Source organism: Lepus europaeus, chromosome 7 (genome assembly GCF_033115175.1).
Source record: "Lepus europaeus isolate LE1 chromosome 7, mLepTim1.pri, whole genome shotgun sequence".
Classification (NCBI taxonomy): Eukaryota; Metazoa; Chordata; class Mammalia; order Lagomorpha; family Leporidae; genus Lepus; species Lepus europaeus.
The window spans coordinates 29,682,264-29,705,769 of record NC_084833.1 but is presented as its reverse complement, the minus strand read 5'-3'; the positions used below and the strand labels follow the sequence as shown (position 1 = coordinate 29,705,769).

General features: G+C 43.8%; 1 protein-coding gene across 3 annotated transcripts in view; it reads right to left on the bottom strand.

Annotated features, from left to right (window-relative positions):
• Window positions 1-8,576: 8,576 nt before the first annotated feature.
• PAMR1 (peptidase domain containing associated with muscle regeneration 1) overlaps window positions 8,577-23,506 on the bottom strand; it is a 92,504-nt gene continuing 77,574 nt past the window's right edge. The window contains exons 8-13 of one of the 3 annotated variants that reach the window (XM_062196303.1): window positions 21,819-21,869; window positions 18,863-19,075; window positions 17,016-17,082; window positions 13,577-13,809; window positions 11,912-12,204; window positions 8,577-9,693 (exon numbers count right to left, since the gene is read on the bottom strand). In XM_062196303.1, coding sequence (XP_062052287.1) covers window positions 9,157-9,693; window positions 11,912-12,204; window positions 13,577-13,809; window positions 17,016-17,082; window positions 18,863-19,075; window positions 21,819-21,869 — 1,394 coding nt within the window. In that variant the 3' untranslated portion in view covers window positions 8,577-9,156. The remainder of the gene's footprint in view (window positions 9,694-11,911; window positions 12,205-13,576; window positions 13,810-17,015; window positions 17,083-18,862; window positions 19,076-21,818; window positions 21,870-23,506) is intronic. The other 2 variants (XM_062196304.1, XM_062196305.1) reach the window with 2 other exon arrangements.

The following is a 23,506-nucleotide window of genomic DNA, read 5'->3' as shown; positions in this document are numbered from 1 at the left end:
AGCTCCTGGGGAAGGACATTCAGGAAACAAATGAGTTTTCTCAGAGTTTCCGGGTGGCTGCTTTCTGGGAAAGCAAGTCTGGACTCAGGAATCAAGGGGCTGTGTTTGAACCCCAGATCCTGATACCTGACGTTGAGTGAAATCATCCAATGCTTTTGAACCTTAACTCCCTTCTCCATAAAATGGAGGCACTCCATGTAGCTGCAAAAATTATATATGTAGAACAGTTATCATAGGACTTGGCACACTGTGTGAACCCACTACATGCCTGTTGTGTGCATTCCTAACAACCAAGGAGGTATAAGCAATGTGTCTGCATCTCTCTTCAAAACTGACTCAATCACTGAAACTATGAGACTACACACATTAAAGCTCTGAAAATACAAAAAATACAAGGGACTTCAGAGGATCTCTCATAAGACGATTGATGGGAGTATGCCAATTTTTTAATGAGAACTATTTTTAGGAACAATGAAACACACGTTTTTTAAAGATTTACTTATTTATTTGAAAGGCAGAGTTAGTGAAAGGGAGAGATGGAAAGAGAGATCTTCCATTCACTGGTTCATTCTCCAAATGGCCACAATGGTCAGGGCTGGGCCAGGTCAAAGCCAGGTGCCTCCTATAGGGGTTGCAGGAGCCAAGCACTGTGGCCATCTTCTGCTTCTTTCCCAGGTGCATTAGCAGGGAGATGGATTGGAAGTGCAGCATCTGGGACTCCCACGGGTGCTCATATAGGATGCCGGCATCACAGGCAGCAGCTTAAACTGTTGCACTATGATGCCAGCCCATGAAAACTATTAGATAGTGTTCCTGTGTTAGAGGAGAGATACTAAACTATTCGCTGACACCACTTGCTCTGAAACCAGCAGCATGCAAGAGAGAAGCTAGAGAAGCCCACAACCACATTGAAAATAAGAACATTTGAGAAAGAGAAGGGTGTTCAGAGCAGTAAGTGGCAGGGGAATTTTCATGGTGGCAGCACCAGATCATTGTAGCAAGAATGCCAAGGTGGACACTGAAGTTATAATGCAGACTTCAGAATTAGACCAACCTGAGAAGCATCTTTCTCGATCAGATTTGGAGCTTCTACTTCAAATGACCTTGAGTTTGTCTCAGCTCTCTGGGCACCAGTGGGTATGGTCATGACCCTGTATGTGGGGTGATGCCACATAAATCACTTAGCACAGGCCCTGGCACACTGTGGTAATCTATTGTCTTTATTAGGTCAGCTTCCTGCCTGCCACTGCTCTCATAACTCAAAAGGGCAGAGCTAACACCTTGGACCCAACAGCACAGTACAGTTACTGTGGCCTGGCTTGTCTGGTTTTGGTCACTGAATAAAGGGAACCATCCAACTCACAGAGGATGGAGCCGCCAGGAGTCGTAAGGCACAAGCTGAGTTCATTCACTCTTTTCTTGTTAACACTCATTAGCAAAAGACAAGTGAGAGTTCTATTTTTACCTCACTCACCAAGCTGATGAGAAAAGAGATGTTACTTCATAGAAATCTTAATTCAGACTGAGAACTTGGTCTAAATATAATCCATTCTTCAGGCAGAAAGCATCTCATTAAATAGAGAGCTCTGAAAAGGTTGAAATGCCAGGTAGTTATGCTTCTTGCATGATAAATTCTACTGGAAGGAGTGCGGATTCACTCCATCTACTTAGCGTAGGTGAAGGAGGAAAGGAGACAATGGGAAAAGATGAATGGGGAGCTCTCGGCGCTGTCTATCATTCCCCACATCAGCATTTCTAGGATGAAATGACTTGAGGCTGAATGTCAAGGTTAGAACACATTCTTTATGCCCACCATAAAAATCATAACATTTTGAATTAGAACGACTGTCTCTTTTTTAGTAGCTTGATCCTGTATAGCGTGGAAATACTCTCTGAGAATGATTGCTGGTATTTTAATTTCTACCCCAGGTTTCTTGTAATCCTGGCAAAGACGGCCAGTTAGGCATCCATATTCCCAATTCCTTTATTCCTCTGGGACATTACAATATTCAGTTATGATATCCTCATTGGTTTTTTTTTTTTTTAATTTTTTTTGACAGGCAGAGTGGACAGTGAGAGAGAGACAGAGAGAAAGGTCTTCCTTTTTGCCGTTGGTTCACCCTCCAATGGCCGCCGCGGCCGGCGCATCATGCTGATCCGAAGCCAAGAGCCAGGTGCTTCTCCTGGTCTCCCATGGGGTGCAGGGCCCAAGCACTTGGGCCATCCTCCACTGCCTTCCCGGGCCACAGCAGAGAGCTGGCCTGGAAGAGGGACAACCGGGACAGAATCCGGCGCCCCGACCGGGACTAGAACCCCGGGTTTCGGTGCAGCAGGCGGAGGATTAGCCTATTGAGCCACGGCGCCGGCCTGTGATATCCTCATTGTGAACAGAAGGAGAGAGAGAAAATTTTTGCTCTTCAGGGGGATTTCTTTGCTTGGTGCTACCTTACTGTGGTTAACCGCTAAGCAATTTGGATCAAGGACTGAATCAAGGACACAGGCCAGGCTCTGGTGACCTCAGAAAACCCAAGGATAGACCCTTGTTCTACTCTCTCTATTCAGTTCTTTAAACAGTTACTGGGTAATTTCTGAGAGAAGTGGTGTGTCAAACACTAAAGGTATTTTTTATAAAGTTATTCTCTTTAATAAGACAGAGACAGCAACTATGCAATTTAATTCTGAATTTAGATTATCCACTCAGAGATTTGTTTTTAAATCCAAGGCTGAAGAACTAAATTATGTCTTTGTATATGCACAGTAAATTGAAAGGTTGCCCAGTTCACCTTGCGATTTTGTTTATTAGCACCTAGATCTTGGGTTTTTCTGTTGTTGTTGTTGTTTTGCAACTTTGTTTTTCTTCCCATTGACAATAAAACAACTTTTCCTGAATTGAGAATTAAGGATTAATAGGTTTTTTTTTTCTCTTTTGCATGGAATTATCTTTTCTTAGAAACCACAAGTTCAGAAATATGACTGTTGTTTTCCTTCCTCCAAGAATTCAATCTTGACTCTCGTTTTCACCTGCAGAAGCAATGCCCTAACTTTACCTACATTTTCTTTGTCAACAAAGCTCTCCATGGAACCCAGTCTGAGCGTCTGGATGAACACCCAGTGAATTGGAATACAAACGTGAAGTGAGCCCTAAAAGACTGATCCATTGAGAGGTCTTCTTAAAATGCTGGGCCTCAACAGCACATCCGGGCAGAGCCCTGCCAGCCCAAGCAAGTCCAGCTGCCAAGAAAAGCAAAGACAGGCCCCAAATTGCTCCCAAATCACTCCAAAATGTTCTCATCTTTCCAATGGCCCTGAAAAGATAAACTTCCCCCAGCCCTAGGGATCCCAAGTATTTCACTCCACATTTTCACAAGATATGAACAAAGGAAAAAAAATCAAGAAGCACCAAAGATATGTCTCAATTCCTTGCATCTTGCATGTCTTTCAGTTTTCTTCTTCTTACTCATCTCGCCCTAAGATGAACAATTGCATTAAGAAGTGGTTGTGTCAGTGCAATGAGTCTCTGGGTCTTTATTCAGGTCCAGGTTAGGACAAGAGAGAAACCCAGTGTTAGAGCCCCGATCTGCACTGCACTTGATATCATGATCACCACACCAATAATTCCCAGTGCACAGTGAGGAATTCAGAGGGTTTGATACACACCATGCACAGCATGGTCCTGCACGTGCCCTCCCATCTCGTGCTCCCAGGTTCCAAAGTGGCCCTGTATTAAGAGACATCATCTCCAGACTCACACCCCACCCTCTTCATTGTCCCCTGATACGACTCCAGCCTATTTTGTCCACATTTGCTGTTCCCAATACTTGGCATAAAGCAAGCACTCAATAAACTTGTGTTGATGAATGAATGAAAGACATGTGGAAAATCAATTAAATCACAAGTTTGAATTCAAGATTGAAGATGTTCTATTGACTAATAGCCTGATGTAGGAGGTGAATATGGACAGCCTATTATCTTTTTGAGCAAGTGATGAATTTGGCACCATAAAAATTCTTCAGTTCAGAAGAAGTGTGAATAGTTTCGATGCCTGGCTCCAGCTCCTGACTCCAGGTACCTACTGGTGCAGACCCTGGGAGATGGTAGTAATGTTTGAAGTGGTTGGGTTTCTAACACTGAAGTGGGAGACCTGGATTGGTTTCTCAGCTGCTGTCTTCAGCCTGACCATTGTAGGTACTTAGGTAGTGAACTAGGAGATAGGGTGCATCTCTCTCGCTCTCTCTTCCTCTCAAATGAAAAAAAAAAAAAATATATATATATATATATATATATATATATATATAATACATAAAATCACTGTATACTCTGGTACTTCATCTCAGACATTGGTCCAGATCATTACCACATATACAACAATATCTTACCCTTCTTGGTTCTTCTAACTCTTGGGTTCCATTTATTTCTACCCATACTTTCCTGCTGTGGACCCCACTTTTCCACCTGTTTGGACCTCACAGCATTCTAAAATCCCTATCCTCTCCACACTCTGCATAGTGCTTCTCCTGTCTGGTTTTCAGCCTCCCGGTCCTGAAGAACCACCACCCACCACCACCACCACCACCACCACCACCACCACGGCAGCCAACACCGAGACAGGGCTGTGGGCCAGACATTGTTCACACTGGGGAGATTTCAAGGAAATGGGGCTATGTTCTGGGCTGGATGCCGTGGAGAAGTGGGAGTAGTTGTGAAATTGGCATTGTAATAAACCCCATCTAGAAGGAAACAAGAGAAGATCAGGACTACTGCTGTCACTGGGAGGGAAGCAAGAGCCACTCATATTAACTAGGAGAGAGGGATGTTAAATATTTGCATGGTTTGCAGGGTTACCTCAGTTTTCTCTGATATTAGAAAAGATATGCAGCCATGTTGTTTCCATCTTTTTAAAATGTTTACTTATTCTGATTTATTTGAAAAGCAGAGCATATGTGTGTGTGTGGAAAGAGGAAGAGAGAGAGAGAGAGAGAGAGAACGAGAATGAATATGAATCTTCTATCTGCTAGTTCAATCCCTAAATGCCACAATGACCAGGGCTGGCCAGGGCACAGCCAGGAGCTAAGAGCTTCTTCCAGGACTCCACATGGGTATAGAGGCCCAAGGACTTGGGCCATCTTCCCCTGCTTTCCCAGGCACATTACCAGGGATCTGGATTGGAAGTGGCTCATCCAGGGCTCAAACCAGTGCCCATAGGGATGCTGGCATTGCAGGTGGTGGCTTTACCTGCTATGACACAACACCAGCCTAAAACGATTGTTTTTTTCAACAAAGAAATAAAAGACTAGCTTTAGGATGTCAGGTCAATAGCTAGGCACCAAGGCTGAGCTGACAGAATGTCAGATGTCAGGGACTATATATATGCATAAAGGCCAAATAACCACCACAGAAGACTTGGAAGCGATCTATTCTGGATGAAGCCGGAGCCTTCTCTGAGTCTTCCTCAGACGACAACTGCTTTCCCGGCACTAACATCCAGGACTTGTGATGGCTTTGTTCAGTTTAAGGAAACTGGAACCATGTTGCTGAATTCCCTCTCTTGTATGGCTCCAGATTTGAGAAACTCACACGTGACTTGGCAAAGAGACTAAAGCAACAGCTTCTTTCACACTCGGAGAGACAGACACGGTGGCAGGGCACACACAGTGTCGCAGACCTGCCTCCTCATTGTCCTGGATGGACAGTGCCCAGGCCCACAACTCCTCCAGCATTTATGGGAAATCATCTTCTGGCCTGTATCCTGGACCAGGACACCACACAGCTACATGCAAAGGGCACCAATTTTTCCTGCAGGTCTGAGACCACTGAGACCCCGCGTTGGGGTGGGGGGAGGGTAGGGGGGCTAGGCAAGAGACAAAGCTTGTCTTTGTGGGTTCCACTTTGCCCTTGTTCTGCCCATTTCACACCCCTCTTCCCTCCCTAGCTTCTGGCCTGGTTGATTTCAGCTTCCACATCAGTAGGAAAGTCAGTAACTTTGGGGCAGATTTAGTCAGGGCTTGCAATTGTGTGTGGTCATTATAATCCCTTTAAGAATTCTGGTTTCCTAAAAAGCCCCTGACAGACACCCACTCCAATCCTTGGGGTCCTAACCTTGGATGCAAGAGACATAGGGTCTTAAAAAGAGATGGAAAACATTCCAACGGTTGTCAGATGCAGCTAGCTGTGGTATAGGTCAGTCTGCTTGAATATTTTTAGTACGTGGCAGCAGTGCTGGGGTAGAAGCCCTAGTAGGTAGCAGGTAGCAAATGGCCTTGCACTATCAACCAAGCAGCCTGGGGTGATGGTTCCAGGATTTGGGGTCAGATTCACTTTCTTGGGGGCAGGAATCAACATCATAGCTGGAATGGCACTCATGCAAACCACGTCTGAGTGGTGAGGCAAGAATGGAAAATGACATGAAATAGGAGAGGGGCTGCCAAGAAAGTAGAGGACATGATGGTCCAAGTGGGGGTTGGGACAGAGCCAGGGGATGGAGAGTGAGTCCAGGTGCTCATGTGTGAGGTGCTCACAGGAGAGTCATGGAGGCTCTGTAGGATGGTCCTGGCCCTGCCTAGGATCGCTGGAACCGGAATATTCACCATGTACTACCGGCATTACATGATACCGCACCTAGTGGTCACAGCTATCACAATAGAATCCCAGGATCTTATTCTGCCAATTTAACAGGTGCTGAAGCTGACGTTGACAGCTGATTTGCCCAACATTGCTTAGAAAAGGTGAAAGAGAGAAATGCAAATCCAGATCTCTTTGATCCAACTTCCATCACACCTTTCAAGATTTAAGGTTTCTAGGCATAGTGGAAAGAAAAGAAAAGGAAAAAAAAAAAAAAAACTTTGAGTTTCCTGATAAGCATTTGTAGACTTAAATCCCTCAGCCTCAGTCAAGCGTTCAGTTGACTGGAACCTCACATAAGGCCGCTCTTCAACAGTCCGTGGAAGTTCTGAGAAAACACTTGCTTCAAGCCACTAAGCACTGGGTAATTTGTACTCGGTAAGGGTAACTAAGACATTCATCAAGATCAAACCATGAGGGTGGGGGTAGGGGTAGGTGATAGGAGGAGAATGAGACTTATGGAAAGCCCCAGGAAAGCCTGACAAAAAGAGAAAGCAAAAGATATTCCCTTTGACTCGAATGACATGGAGATGGAGAGGCAGGGTGGCAGGCAGACGTGTTCTTACCTCCTGCCTCGGGGCTACTATCTTTGAGATCCAAGTTCTCTGAGCCAGTAAAGTTTCTGCTTGGGTGGACAGGAGGCACATGGCTCCCAGGGTGCCCTGTAACAGGTCTGGGCTCTCCCATGCTCCGGGGGGGATGGAGAAGTTCCCATTATCTTCCAAGGGAGGAAAAGTGGGTCCCTGAGTGTCTGGCTGGCCATCAGGTCATCACAGTGGCCAGCAGGCTAAGTCACACAAACCAGCGTCACACTGGAGTCATCACCAGCTGTCAAGGAGACCAGTCCCTGCAGGAGCCAAAGAGGAGGAGCCGGTGCTGTGGCGTAGCGGGTAGAGCTGCCGCATTCAGTGCTGGCATCCCATATGGGCACCGGTTTGAGACATGGCTGCTCCACTTCCTATCCAGCTCTCTGCTATGGCCTGGGAAAGCAGTAGAGGACGGCCCAAGTCCTTGAGCCCCTGCACCCGCGTGGGAGACCCGGAAGAAGCTCCTGGCTCCTGGCTTCTTGCGGCCCTCTGGGGAGTGAACCAGCAGATGGAAGACTTCTCTCTCTCTCTCTCTCTCTCTCTCTCTCTCTCTCTCTCTCTCACCCCGCCTCTCCTTTTCTCTCTATGAAACTGTGACTTTCAAGTAAAACAAATAAATCTTTAAAAAAAAAAGAGCCAAAGGGGAATCAGGTCATTGGGAAGGACCACCAAACCCCAAGGAAGAACAGAGAAAACACAGCACAAGTTATCCTAGATACAGACCCCAGCACCAAACAACAGCAAAATACCCCAGAAGGGGAAAAAAAATCCACCACACACTTCCCAGAGCAGCAGGGACTCAGGCGTCCTCTGAATGTTCTCAAGACTCAAAGGCATACAGGCCTCCATGGCATCATCTTGGAGAAAATTGGTGAGGGGGAAGGAAGAAACGACATGAATCAAAAAAGATATTTCACCAACTTGAACTCATTTTTTCCTCCACTACCCAACGGAAGGTAGGGATAGGGCTTCAGAGGGCAGTCACAAAGCTATGGAAACCAGTGAAGCTACAATGTCTCGGCATATCTAAATCCAGCACAAGGACATACTTGCATGTGGCCCCAATACTGAGGCTATAAAATGTCATAAAGATTTATGGAGGTGCAAAGCTGGGGTCTGTGCTCGGTCTAGAACACGAGAACCAGTGGGGACATTAGAAATCATGGAATCCTTGGAATTTTGTCCTTCTTGTGCTTTATCTGATGTCACCCATGTCCTCTTCTCCCAGCCCATGACTCACCAAGCTCCCACAGGTGGTGTCAGCAGGGTGACATTGCCCTTGTCTTAAAATACCATTTGGAAACTACAACCCTCACTGTTACTTTAAAGAGCTGGCCCTGTGCAGGTAGCTCCGAGGTAGAGCATGCAGACATAAGAGTGTAGCACATTTGTTTTGTAGGTCAGAAGCTAACCCTTGTTTTATTAAAATGTGGACAGATTGGGAGAGAAAAGGGCCAGGTTGTACCATGGCAATGTACACAGAGGCACGTGCCATGTGCCAGCTCCACTCCCCTCGGCTGCTCTGCAGGCAGCTCTCTGGAACTAGGTTTGATCGCAGCCTTGACAGAGGCCTTCTGAAGCCACGATCTCCTCTCCTCGGGTCAGCTCTCCTTCAACCAAAGCTGATCGTGACCACATGACAGAAAGGTGGGGGAGGCCACCAGGTCAGTTGAATGGGGAGATTTTCTTTTTCTATTCATACGGTCTTCTTTGAACAAACTCAGTTCTTGCAAGCCCTGTTGTCTTCCAAATGGTTTCCCAAGCAGTCAGGAAGGCAATTTGCCTCCAGAAACCAAGCTCTGCTCATCCTCCAGTGAGTGAGGTCCCTCAGGCAGAAGCACTGGCAAAGCCAAGTTCACAGGCAAAATCACGCTTCAGATCCACCACGTGTCATGCAGCATACCTGCCACATGGCTACACGGCAAAGCTACTGCACAGGCCTGCAGCCGACTCATTTCAGGTTTCTCTCAATCCAGTCTTTGAAAGGCAGCACCTTGGTAAAGGCCGTGGAGAGGCTGTGGCTGCATGTTCTGTCGTAACTCCAGCTCACCAGCCCCATCAGATGCCAGCGTGGCTCAGGGGATGCCCGGCCCGGGAAGGACATGGCCGCAATGCCGCCCGTCTCTGCAGTGCAGATATCAGAAGGGGCAGAGGGGTCCCGGCTTGCACAGAACATGGTGTCAGTGACACTCACTGGGATGCCGTGTTCCTCGTGCTGCTCCTCACACAGCAGGGAGTCCACCACCCTGACCACCCCTGAGCGGAGTGTGTCATTCTTGAAGCCGGGGCTCCTCACGTCTGCCAGGATGTTCCAGCCAGCCACGGTGATGTGGGACTCCTGGAAGGCGGTGCTGAGATCTCGAGCGGCTGCGAGGCAGATGGGCTGGACGCGGGAGCTCACACGGGCCTTGTCCAGGAGCTTCAGGATGGCGATGTCAGCGTCCAGCAGGATGGGGTCATAGTTGGGATGCAGAATGATAGCGGAAATCTACAAATGCAAAGAATGGAGGCAGTGAACGTCCAACTCAGCGACAGACAGGAATAAGTGAGGCAGGAGAAAATGTCTAAGATATAGCTGCAATTATTTGGAAACACTTTGCTCAAGGAATCATACAAAACAGCTGCTCTGTTTCCAAGGCTGTAACCAATATGCCTACCAGGGCCTGGCAGGTGGTGCTGCATTAGATCAGAGAGTGCAGTGGCCAATTCTCTCCAGCCAACCATTGCCATGCAGAAACAGGGCTAGCATTTAATGTTGCTGGGAGTGGACTCCACATTTTTATCCAAAACATCCTAATGTTTAAATGTTGGCAAATAACTGATTCAGAAAAAATACCCAAGTGCCACCAAAGCTAAACCTCTACGGGCTACCAGTTTGCAACCTCTGTCCCACTGTGAACATTGTGTTTACCTTTAAGTCAGCATGATAGACAGCCCACCTGAAACGTTCCACAAGACTTTCCCACCAAATCTTCCCTGATTATGCGTTCTTTGCTGATTATTCTCTTTGATGCAGACATCCAGGAGCTCACATCTGTGACATCTTGTAATTGTTTAAATATATACAAGTATGTTTTACTACTTCAACTCCATTTGGGTATATTTCTTGGAACCCCTCTTGAGTCACACTAATCATGAAAAATTGGTCCATTACTCCCCAAACCCATGGATTTGTCAGAGAAGACTTCTGCTTTTCTGTTTCTATTTGCTTTGAATGACACATTGCAGGAGCTCAACAATGGATGGGCAGATGGGTAGAGAGATGGATCGGTAGATAGGCAGGTGAGTGGTGGATGGATGAATTGATGGATGTATAGGTGAGGGGATGGAAGGATGGATAGATTAGTGAGTCAATGATTGAAAGGCAGGGAGGCATGTAAAGAGAGGAATATATTGTATGGGCAGGCATTGCGGTGCAGCAGGTTCAGCTGCCACTTGGGAGCTTCCATCCAATATCAGAGTCTCTGTAACCAAGTCCAGCTCTCTATATTCACCCCAGCTTTCTGCTAATGCACACTCACTGAAGGTAGCAGATCCCTGCCATCTATGTGAGAGTTACAGGCTTGGCCCAGCCCTGACTGTTGCGAGAATCTGGGGAGTGAGTCAGTGGATAAGAGTTTTTTCTCTTTCTCTCTCTCTCTCCTCCACCCCACCCTACCCCATACTACCCCCTCTTCCTCTTCTTCTCCTTCCTCTATTGCTCTGCCTTTCAAATAAATAAAAATAAGCTTCTTTTAAAAAAGAAGTATATTGTAAATTGATTAGAAGGGTTTTAGATGAAACTTCTCTATGTCCCCAAAGTGTACCTAGGGCAAGACCCAAAGGTAGGGGCTGGTGCCGTGGCGCACTAGGTTAATCCTATGCCTGAGGCGCTGGCATCCCATATGGGCACTGGGTTCTAATCCCGGTTGTTCCACTTCCAGTACAGCTCTCTGCTGTGACCCAGGAAGGCAGTGGAGGATGGCCCAAGTGCTTGGGTGCCTGCACCTGCATGGGAGACCAAGAAGAAACTCCTGGATCCTGGCTTCGGATCAGTGCAGCTCCGGCCACTGCAGCCAATTGGAGAGTGAAACAACGGAAGGAAGACCTTTCTCTCTGTCTCTCTCTCACTGTCTGCAAACTACCTGTCAAATAAATAAAAAATAAAAATAAAAAAAAATTAAAAAGACCCAAACGTAGCAGGTGATTAAATTTTATTCCTCAAGAAATATTGACTAGTAAGCCACTTGGAACTAGACACTGTACTAGGCTACAAGGGTACAGTAACAACACACAACATCTGTGAGGCAAATGCATTCAGGCACAGCCAGCCATTAAGTGAATAATTTCCCAAGTCTTTGATTCATTATAATTTATAATCCATGGTACTAGGAGAGATACTTGTATATTTTACTTCTAGGTAATTAAGTTTTGATGACCACAATGACAGATGATCATTGCCTCTCTCTTACTTTTAAAGCAATTAAAGGAACAAATGCTTCATAGCGTGTCCAAAGACTGTGTTTTAAGATATGTCACAGATGTGAGCTCCCAGATGTCCCTTTGCCAGTATCTGTCAGTGTGAAACATGGAGCCCCTGGCACATGCTCTTCTCTGGGCTGGCTGCTGACAAGCTAAGGCCACAGGGCTGACACTGTCACTGCTCTCCTGTGCTCGGAGCTAATTGAGCCACAGCCCCAGTTTCCAGCTTGCTCCCGCTCTCTCACCCGAAGGTTCTGGATGGTTTTCTCATCCCGATCGTCATCCCGGTAGAATTTTCCCAAGACAACTTTGAGGTCTGCTGTCTTGATCATGTTGATCTTGCCCAGGTCAGTGACACAGTGGGCAGCCACTACGACTGTGCGCTCATTCACCAGGGCGCCACTGCAGACCAGAAACCAGGCACCCTTGTGCAGGCCGCCATCATGGACCCCACTGGTCCTCCTGTAAATGGCTGCCTGCCAAGGCCAGCGTGTCCCTTGGGTCTTCGGAGAAGTGACGTTCTCAATTTTCCCACAGACTGTGGAGAAAACACCAGCTCAGTAAGACAAACTCAGATCTTCCTACCCAAAGGGAAAAGTATCATTTAATCAGAACACAAGCCTGTACTACCATGGGTAGGATGGCCACAAAGCCATCTAACCTGGTTTTCTTCTTCTCCCTTTAAATACTAATCAACCACCATTGGCATGGTTGGCCATAAAAATCTAGTTAAAACTGGAGGTTTTTCCATGAAATGAAACCAGCTTTTGATTCCAGGTACTTATTATATCAGCAGGATTGCTGCCTAATATGTTATAGCCTCAGTTTCCTTACCAGTGAAATCAATGAATGGGGCCAGCGCTGTGGTGCAGTGAGTTAATGCCCTGGCCTGAAGTGCCGGCATCCCGTATGGGCGCCAGTTTGAAACACAGCTGCTTCACTTCCTGTCCAGCTCTCTGCTATGGCCTGGGAAAGCAGAAGATGGCCCCTGCACCCATGTGGGAGACCCAGAAGAAGCTCCTGGTTCCTGGCTTCGAATTGGCATAGCTCCAGCCATTGCAGCCATCTGGGGAGTGAATCATTAAATGGAAGACCTCTCTCTCTCTCTCTCTCTCTCTCTCTCTCTCTCTCTCTCTCTCTCTAACTCTCTGTAACTCTCACTTTCAAATAAATCTTAAAAAAAATCAATGGAGCCATAGTAATCATTTCCAAGAGTTTCTGAGGAGACTGAATGAGAAGATGCATGGATGTGGATCAAAGTACACAAGGCTCTCATGATGGACTTGACCACAACAAACTCAACTATTCTATTCTCTTTTCACAAACAGGATGCGGAAGGCAGCTTAGAATATGCAAGCCCCTACTCTAGATGCTTCCACATATGCATATTGTCTCGGGAATCATCACCATAACCTTATGGGATAATTAATAACAATCATGAAAGAAACCTAATGGGACGATGAGTGTGAAAATTGAGGCTCCAACAGGAGGTCCTGTGGCACCTTTAACCCTTCTCCCACTTGGTATTTAATAACTTCTCTTTTTCTTTTCTCCAAGTAAATATGGTAGAATTATCCACACAAAAGTATGGGGGTATTTTAAATACTTCACAGAAATGTGTGTTATTATTTAATTTCCATGTTTTCATTCCATTTTTTTTTTCATGAACTTTTGGAAGTCCTCATATATATCTCTAAGATATAGTAAGTCAGTTTCTCCAAGGTTGTAAGTTTAAGTCCAAGGGAGGAACCCCTAACTAAGCAGATATTATCAAACTAGAGAAGGCATGGGAGGACCCTTGCTTTGGACATGAAGTCTTTCCCAGGAAGTCCTCAGTGAGGTTAATGGTTGATCAACGATGGCCATGGAAGATGGAAAATACTCCAAGACCAAGGATGAATTCGACTCACTGGGGATGCAGGAAGGGGCCCGCCCACTCCATTTTCCAGTTCTCAGGCAAGTCCTCCGGCTGCTCCCCAGGCGACGATAGAAGGGTGAGATGCACTCATATTGGATCTGGGTGTGAAGATGTTGGTACCCAGTAGGCAGGTCTCCAAAGGGAAGAGCCGGCTTCTTGGTTGGGACACCTTGGAGTTTCTGCTTGCTGAAGGCCGCTGAGTAGAGTTGATGTAATGGTGTCTCCCTGGGGAAGGCACATGGCCCAGAGAAAAAGCAGGGCAAAAGATGGTCACTGTGGCTAACCCATGACAGTCCCCCTGTAGATATTTGGTTACAGAGAAAGAAAAGGTGTTTATCTCATTCTCTGACTCCTAAACACTTCATTTCTATCACTGAGAAAATTCCCTTGCCCATCTCAATCTTCATTTTTTACCTCCATTTCCATTCCTGGCATGCGTCCAGCTGCCAAGGATTTTAACCAAAGAGGATAATATCTAGCATAATAGCTGCTAGCCAAAGGTCCATTATCCATGCACACACACACATACATCAGAATAATTATAAAATTAAACCGAAAAGGGAGTCCATTTGCTTGAGAGAAATCCAGGCATATTTATTTCTCTAAACATTATCATAATGAGGCAATATTAGGAATTGACTTGAACTAAACTATCTTGATACAGTGGTTTGATTTAGCAATTAGCAGATGTAATTAGTTCACCTCAGAGAATAGAATTTTCTCTAGGGGAACAGTGATTGAGAGAAAGACAAGGTGTTGTGTATGAAATGTGAAAAGGAATATCAAATGAGCCCTGAACTTGAGGGCCCCAGAGGCCACTCCAAGAATCTTGGGGTATACGAGCACACAAGGTATGGTAGGTGTTCACCCTAGATTGGTGCATAATGACTGTCAGTGGCAAGCTGAAATTCCTTTAGGAACTGATGTGTTCATGTCTGTTTAATGAGTGGAGGGAGGAAGCCCAGAGAGGTAAGTGAGAGAGCTCAAGGCCACACAGTAAAAGAAGGTGGCACCCAAGACAGACACAGCAATCACAATTTCCACCCCATTGATTGATTATAATCAAAGAAATTTATTTCAGGTATCTGCACAGTGCTTGGTTCAAAGCAAAATATTCCATTCATATTATTTCATTCAGCAAATGTTGATCTCATGGAAAGAACAAGGTCTGTGGTTCAGGGAATTTCCAAACTTGCAAACAAACTCATCTCCTGGTCTATCCTGCCTTTGGAGGCTCCTGGGTGAGCCTTGGTAGCTGAGAATAGGCATACACCCCCACCTCTGACCCCTGTCTTGCAGAAGGACCCTTACAACCATGTTTTTGGCTTGCTTTCTCATTTACATGAGACACCTGGCACCTTGCCACCTAATCTCCCACAAAACTGCTTTAAAAGAGGAAGTCCAGAGGACTTTTTGAATAGCCCAGGGGATCTTCTATAGATCCTTGAGAAGAATAGATTGATCTCACTTAGGAGAGGGTTCACCCCAAGGCAATCACAAAGATGCGCAAAGGGGGAAGATTTGAATTCTGCTGCTAGGGTTCTTAAGGAAATGCCTCACGGGTAAAAGCAAAGACTAAAATGGAATGAAACAAGCAGAGAAAAGATGAGAGACTGGCAGATATCCTGACTTATCAAAGTTCCAGGTCACTTGGTTGGAGTCCATTCTGGCCACTGGGACTCACTGTTACTGTAAGCTACCATGGACAGGTGATTATATGTGCAAAATGCTTTGCTAAGTCCTTCAGGTAAGGCCTAAAGCCTAGTGCATACAGGAGTAGACCTTAAAGTCAGATACTGGATTTATGTCCTGACTTTGCCATTTCTTCAGGCAATGTGACCCTGGGCAAGTTACTCCACTTCTCTGGGTCTCAGTTTACCCATCAGTCATAAAATCTGTAAGAAAATCATCATTATAGTAACGTAATAAATTGGTAACAACACCCATCTCACAGGTTAATGTGAGAACAAGTTGAACTAATGAAGTACTCTGAAGAGCAAGCAGCACATAGCACCAGCAATAAATACTAGCTATAAGGGTACTTCAGAAAGGTTAATGGCAAAATGGAATTAAAATTGTAAGTTGATTTTGGTGCAAAAAAATTGAGCTCCATGCATAGTTTTTGTTTTAATATAATACACATTTTTAATGAACTTTTGTAAAAACTCTCACGTGTATGGATTTCAAAATCTTTCTGCACAAAAATTTTAATTCATTTTCCATGAGCTTTTTGAAGAACCCTCATATTCATGTTGCATTTAATCCTAACAACAATCCCTGGAGACATTATGAATATTGCTACTTATTTTTTCAAAAGAGAAAAGTAAGGCTTAGCAAGTTTATGAACTTGGCCAAGAATACTCAGGACTAAAGAGGCAAAACCAGATCTTGAACCCTTGTTTGTCAATCCAACTAATTCATTCAATAAATATGGAGTACCTACATGTAGCAGGCACCATTCCGGGTGCTAGAACTTCAGCATGAACAAAACAGATAACATTCCTGTACTTATAACTCTCACATTTTGAGGGAATGGAAAGGAAGAGAGAAATTAAGCAATAAACCAAAACGATGTATGTAAGAAAAGAGGTGGAGAGGGAAGCAAAGATAAAAAGAGAAACATGCTAAAGAATAGAGGACAGTGAGTAAAGGAGTCAGCTTGGCCCTCAAAATGGAGGTGAGGCTCCTATCTCACACAGAATGGTTGGGAAAAATCTCTGATAGGCAAACCCTGGAGCCGAGAACTAAAAGAAGGGAAGCAGTAGGCCTCACTGATTCCAGTGGAAGCCAGATACAAAGAGCCACGAGCACAGTTTTCAAAGTAGAATTATGCTTAGAGTGATGGTGGGAAACCCAAGAACACATATTACTGTAGTGGAGAGCGAGGAGAAGGTAGGGGAGATGAGAAGAAATGGAAATATTCTCTCCCCACCTCTTTCTCTCCCAGGAAAAGGCTGGGGATTCATGAAGGTTCCCACCCCTCAGCAGAGATGGTCATCCCTGTCTAAATCCTGGTCTCTGCCAGTCTGGCTCATCTAGTCATTACTACCAAAAACATCTTCCTCAATGATAGCTGGCCACATCCATATACATGTCCTCTCCCCAGAAGCCTCCATAATAAACACAGAGTAATTTCAGGAAGGTAAGTATTAAAACCAGGTTCCTCGAAGATCACCTGAAAGTCTTGCTCCCCATCAGCCACCTACTTTCCCATGATCCCATGAAATTGGCACATCTTCCAACAGCTGCTACCCCTTGGCTAAAGGCAGCTTCCTAGTGTGCATCTGAACAAACCCTATTCTTTCATAACCTGTTAGCACCAAATCTCCCTACAAGCCCCCAAGACTGTATTTGGCCAAACACAAGTAGGGAAAGGGAACAGGAGAGAAAACATTAGCCTTTGAAGCAGAGTTCAGGTGTTTCAACCTCACCTTGATTGAACCTGCATTGGAAGAACTCTCCTTCTCACCAGATCTGAGATCTTTGGTTCTCGGCAGGCTAGGAAAAACAGACAATGCTGTGTAATCCTTTTTCCATATTCACTGTTCACATCATCAAGTTCACATTCATACCTGACCACCTTATATGGACACCAGTTGCACAGTCCCCAGGTTTTAAATGTTTGACACGCCAGCCATGGTTGACAGCTCACTGAGCAAAAGAGTGTGCTACCTTTCACACACACAGACAACCCCTCCTAAGAACCCAGCTAGGGTCAGTGTTTTACCTAGGTGATTTGGGACAATGGCTGTTGGTAGCTCAGATTATCTCTTTCTGCGACTAGTATTAGCAAGCCTGAATCAAAATGTGATAAATGTCAAAGTGAATGTTATAAAATCAATGCCACAGAAGGAATTGGAAGGTTCTAATTTGAAACCACACAGCACTGTCAGCCGCACATAAGTCTTGGGTAACTGATTCTTCCATGTCCTTTCCCTGTAATAAACGCCCCTAACAATCATTTCAGGCAACTCAAAACCCAGTTGCATTGTTTTGAAGTCTTTCTTTCTTCAAAAGTGAAAAGGAAGCCGTTGCATCTCACTTTCCCAATCAAGCAGCCAACATTTGTCTAATTAGCAACCTAGAGAACTTTGCTTGTATTAATTTGTAAGGGAAGAGTTGACAAAAATCTCCAAGGACATACGTAACGCCATTCCCATACTTAATGAAATAAAAAATTAGAATCTGTGCTAGTGAGGACGAAGGTCACTTCTGACTAAAGTCTCAAGCGATTCATTCCTTTCACAAACCTTTCTCTTTCATTGCTTTTCCCATGCTTCAGTTTGTTGACAAACACCCAGAAGGGAGAGTAGAGGATTTGGGCAATTATCTGGATAATCTAGGACAAGAACATGCTTTTCTTTCCAGTAAACAGGCAGATCATTGTGGCTGCTCCCTGCCCCCAAAGAGAGGAGTAGTTAACCTGAGGGAACTCGTGCATGCCTGCAATAGGAACTCTGCACTCCAACTGCCAGTGTGCAAGGTCCCAGCTTCCTTGTACAACATTCCAGTCTTCTGGTTCCAACCTACAGTTTTAATTTACTTCCTAGATTTCCATATGGCCCCACCTTGATGATTTCACTGCTGTCTGCATCTCTTTTCCTCTGCCTTCCATCTACAACATCCTCCCATCTTCTCGTCCTATCTCCAAGTCCTTCCTAGCTCTCCAAGCTGGCCCCAGTGGTACTGGCTTTGTGCAATTATCCCTAACTCAGGAATGCCGATTCTTTTTTCTGAACATACACTGCTAACCTGTTCCTACAACTACCCCTTGAATGCTCAGGGAATTAGTGTCTGTCTGTATTTTTTAACATTTTAACATCTCAAACTTCCCCTCACATAGGCTGGCTTGTCTATTTTATTTCTTGCACTAGCTTGCTATTGCACTGATAGTATAGAAATAAATGTGGCTTAGAAATTGCTTCAATTCTATCATTGGATTTGTATACATAAAACCTTGGTACCATCATTTTTCCTAAATTCCTCTGATAACCACACCACTCTTCTTGACTTCCTCAAGATGCTGTGATTAGGGTAGGCAGGTCCTCTTGAAATCCTGTTTCTCCCCTCCCATCCCCCCACCCCCTACAAGCACCAAGAAAAGAAACTGTTTTTAGGGATAGTTTCCAACCTAAGAGTTATTCAGGGTTCCAGGGAGAACTTAAGGGAGAAAAATAATTTAATCATTTTCCAAGGACTTGAAATCATTCACGTAGCCTTTCAGAAAGTCCAGCAACCCCACCTCTATCTACCGATTTCAGAAGCATCCGTAGGCTACCTTTGATGCAGATGGGCTGTTTTCCTGACCACTCTCCATTCTGCTGGCAAGTCCTCTTCTCGGGGCCACTGAGAACATAGGAGTTGTTACAAAAGAAGGACACAACAGTGCCAACTCTTGCATGGCGCCCATCGATAAGCCCAGGGCCTCCTGTGACTTTCCTGTACCCATTCACTGGGCCTCCAGGAGCAGAGCAGTTTCTTTCTTCAAGGACTAAAAGTGAAAAGAGGAGAAAAGAAGAACTGTTGAAAGTCTGAGTCATCCAGAGTTAGAATAGAATCTTTTCATATTTCAATGAATTAAAAATATAGTGACATAGAGCCTGCTAACAGTGGTGCTGAAAAGAATTACCAAGATAAGTCTCCTAATAGAAAATACATGTATTAGACATGTCTTCCCTTGTTGTAAATGCTGTATTTTTAAATCGAGAAATAGTTCATTCTCTGTATAATTAAATTTGACACCAAATCTGGCTCTCATAGGATTGTGTTCATTTTTCCCCTTGAATTCAGGGAGCTGGGCAGGCCTGGACAAAACAAATATTTCATCTAGATTTTATAGTCAGTATCTATGGGTCATTGTTTTCCAGTGTTGGTGTATCATCTCCTTTGTTCCCTAAAGCCTGGACAATTAGAGTAGTTTGTTTCCTATTTGTGTGGTATCCAAGACCAAGAACCAATTAGAAATAAGAGTGCATATGTACAATGAACTTAGATTTTATATTTCCTCAGCAGGAATGAGATACATGTGGGTTGAGAGTTATAATTAAGAATTACTGGAGAACAATACAATTGAATAGATGCAACACATTTCTCTCTGATCACCAGATATAAGCGTGGGAATACTTAAACACTTAATTTTCCTTACAGAGACAGTTCTATTCTTTAACTCCTGTTGGACAACTACTTTAAAGTAGAAATGGCATCACCAGCTATTCTGAGGACTGAACAGGATTTTAAGTATAGTCTGGGAATACTCTATCAGATAGGGGAGACATTTTTCTCAAATCGATTATGACATAGTACTGAATATGACTTGCCTAAGGAAACAGAGAGAGGCTCCCAAAGAGTTCAGTCTTTAATTACTGAATTTGGGTACCAATTGCTGTGTCAGACTCCTTGATTCCTTTTTAATCATTTCTTCTAAGACACAGGTTCATCCCTATCAAACAGTCCCCATGCAATGCAATTATGCCCTTGACATGCTTTTATTCCTGTAACTGTCCCAATTACCTTCCACGCTACTTACTGGCTTGACTTCAGGCAAGAAAAGAATCTCCATTCAGATAACACGTCTACAATATTTGAGCATCAAAAATAAGTTAATAACTTTCCTACATGCTCCTTGGCAAAACTGCTACAATAAGCCGATTACTGGTTTGCACACTCGAAGATTGCCTATAGACCATGTGGCAGATGGTCTTGGTGATATTCTGTGTGCTCTTAGGTTGTGTATTACAAGCAGTTTCTCAAGTGTATGAATCAAAAACCCCTACCTTTGACAGTAAAAAGGGGACTTCACCAAAAAAGCTGTTTAAAACTATTGAGATGGTATAGGAAGGGCAGTGCATTTTTTGACACTCCAAGTGAACTCAGAAAACCCCAGTGGGAGGAAGAGGCAGAGAAATCAGTCTGTGTTGCTTTAGTGCTGGGGCTTCCTTCTTACAGTATGGACTCATTCAATTCTGAACGTGTAGTCCAGAAGGCACCCATGGAGAATCACAGACTGCTGCAATCACTTCAGAATCAAGGTGTGCTATACCTGCTAATTTTAAAAAGTGGAATACTTGAAAAGATGAAAATTAGGAGATTTTACATAAAATTTGTGTTAAATAGTTTCTAACACAATTTGTTTCTGGAAGTCCTGTGCCTGTATTCCTATATACCAACAATTGACTGGAGTTGAGAAGTAGCTCCCTACTTAGATAGGAGTGGTATCCCTAACTGGGCCTTAGCCCTTATTTATGGCTCAAGCAGGTATTTGAAACTATGACCAGGTAGTCTAACAGAGGGCTAGGATTCGTGTAATTCAAATGTAGTTCCTTATCCATTTTGAGCTTTGATAAAGCTCATGATTAAGAAAGATTGGGTGATTATCAAGATCAGTCCTAGAACACTGAGGGAAAATAAAGTCTACTCCAGCTACATCAACCATGGCAGAAAATAAGAAATGCTTTCTATTACAGGTTTGATGCTTAGTCTGAAAATTGCTTTTCTTCTCTTGGAAGGAAATGATTCTGTGTTCTGCCAGGCTACCACTTCATGACTGGTCATCCTAAGGTTCTTAGGGATCATGTTTCTGTTAAATCTAACGTGCGTTTAACTCACAGGAAATTTGGATGGTTCCTGAGCCCTTGGAGGTAACAAAGATTTACAGCAATCCAGGTCCTCTGTTTTTCTCACCACGGAGGCTTAAAGAAGACTTAAAGAGACAGTGACTTTTGGAGACGCAAACATCTCTGGCTAACGCAGAGGAATACTGCTATATTTATATAACTCTGAGATGTGTATGCTGACTTTTCTGAAATTAGGTCACATGTTTACTTTTATGTACTATTTCCTTGCTTTCCACCCCAGAAAAGGTACAATTAAATCAAGGGTCTCCGAGAACTTGATGAGATCTTAGACTGGACAACTCAGAGAACTACTATTTGCTTTTCAATTATTGCTTATGGAATGTCATTAGGGTACAGCCTAGTCAGGATCCAATGGAAAGTGCAGTCTTCCAAATTTTTGTTCCCCTCCCCCCAAACTCATTGAAGTCCTAAGCCCCTCAATATCATGGCTTTAGGGAGGTTGTACCTTTGAGAGGTGACTGAACCATGAGTGTGGTGCCCTCATGAATGGGATTAACACCCTTATCAGAGGGGACCCAGAGAGTGCTCTCGCCCTCCTTCCATCATGTGAAGATACAGCAAGAACGAAAGCCATCTAGGAACCAGGAAGTAGGCCCTCACCAGACAATGCATCTTCCGGTGCCTTGGTCTTGAACTTCTCAGCCTCCAGAACTGTGAGAAATAAATGTTGGTTGTTTAAGTCACCCAGTCTGTGGTATTCTGTTGTCACAGCCCTAACTGACTAAGACAGAAAGAAAGACTATGTGGCTGAAAATCAAGAAAAATAAAAGAAACAATAAATCTGATAATGTAGTTATCTGACACAACCTAAAATACTCACATTGAAGACATTCAAGAAAATAAAAGACAAGATTGAGAACTTCAACAGAAAACTGAAAACCCTAAAAATAACCAAAGGAAAAATCCCAAACTGAAAAATACAATGAAAGAAAATAAATCTCAGTGAACAAATTCAATGGAAAGTCAGATAGAGCTGAAGAACACTAGTACACTGAAAACTTGAAAATGCAGACCAAAGCATCAAAAAGTAAAAACTGTACAGGAAAATTTAAGAGGCATGGCATATGCAGTGAGAAAGTTAATAAATACAGGTAATTGAGATCCCAAAAGAAGAGGAGAGAAAGAATGGAGGAGAAACAAAATATACAGAGGTAATAGCTGGTCATTTTCCTATAGTGATGAAAGACATAATCCATAGATTCACAAAATCTCAAGTTGGATAAATATTAAAGAAGCTGCACATAAATATATTTTAACACAGCCAAGATGAGGAGGGGAAAGACAGAATAACATACTTCACAAAATTAATCTCTGCCTTGTGGCATTAGGGATGATTATTGCTTCTTTATACTCTCTTGAAGTAATCATAAAATGTATCCATTTATTATTTATTATTTTTGTTTATGCTCCTATTGTTTAAATATCCAGCAAAATAACTTGGGTCCCCCTTGCTTAGCAAATCAAACCTACAAATCTTTCATGACATTTTTTCATGTGCTCCTGTATACTCCCCCTGTGCAAATTACTTTCATATCTTGCATAATCATAGAATAATGTAACTTTTCATTAAGCTATTTAAAGAAATCTATTCACTAGTCTCTGTGGAAAAAGAATGGCTTCCAGCATCATAGAGACATGAGTTCAAATAACTATTTGTTTCCTTAGTATTCAGAAACTAGCACACAGTAAGTGCTCAGTTAATATTTTTTGGTGAGTGGAATGGATAAATGGTTAGCTTTATTCATTCTTCCACTTAATGAACTAGGCCCTAGCAAAATTATCTAATTACTTCAAGCCTTTCTCTCCTCATCTGTAAACAGGAATAACAACATTTACCTGGCTAGCTGCATTTTAAGAGTAATTGAAATAACACAGTTTCCTTTTCCCTTGTTTGCCTTTGTTTTCCAAAACATCCAACTACCTTTAAACACCACTTCCCCAAATTTAATACACCTTAAAGAAAATCCCACTGCGAAATCTAAAGGCCCCTTATTGGACTTAGTCAAGCATACGTAATGTTCCATTCTATTTTCTGGGCTCCCAGTAATGTGTGTCCATAATAGGCTCCCAGACCTGCATCCAGTATGTTGATTTAGACTACTGGGGACCAACCATGGTGTCTCTACATTTCTTTCTTTTAATCCTGCACAATGAAGCCTTAAAAATTATATCCCAGTATCAATCCCTGGGCATTATTCGCTCTTCTCTCATTTATTTTCAAGCATTTTCCAAAGCTGCACACTCTCCTATGATGCTTTTGAAGAAAATTCAAGGACTTTCTCCATCCA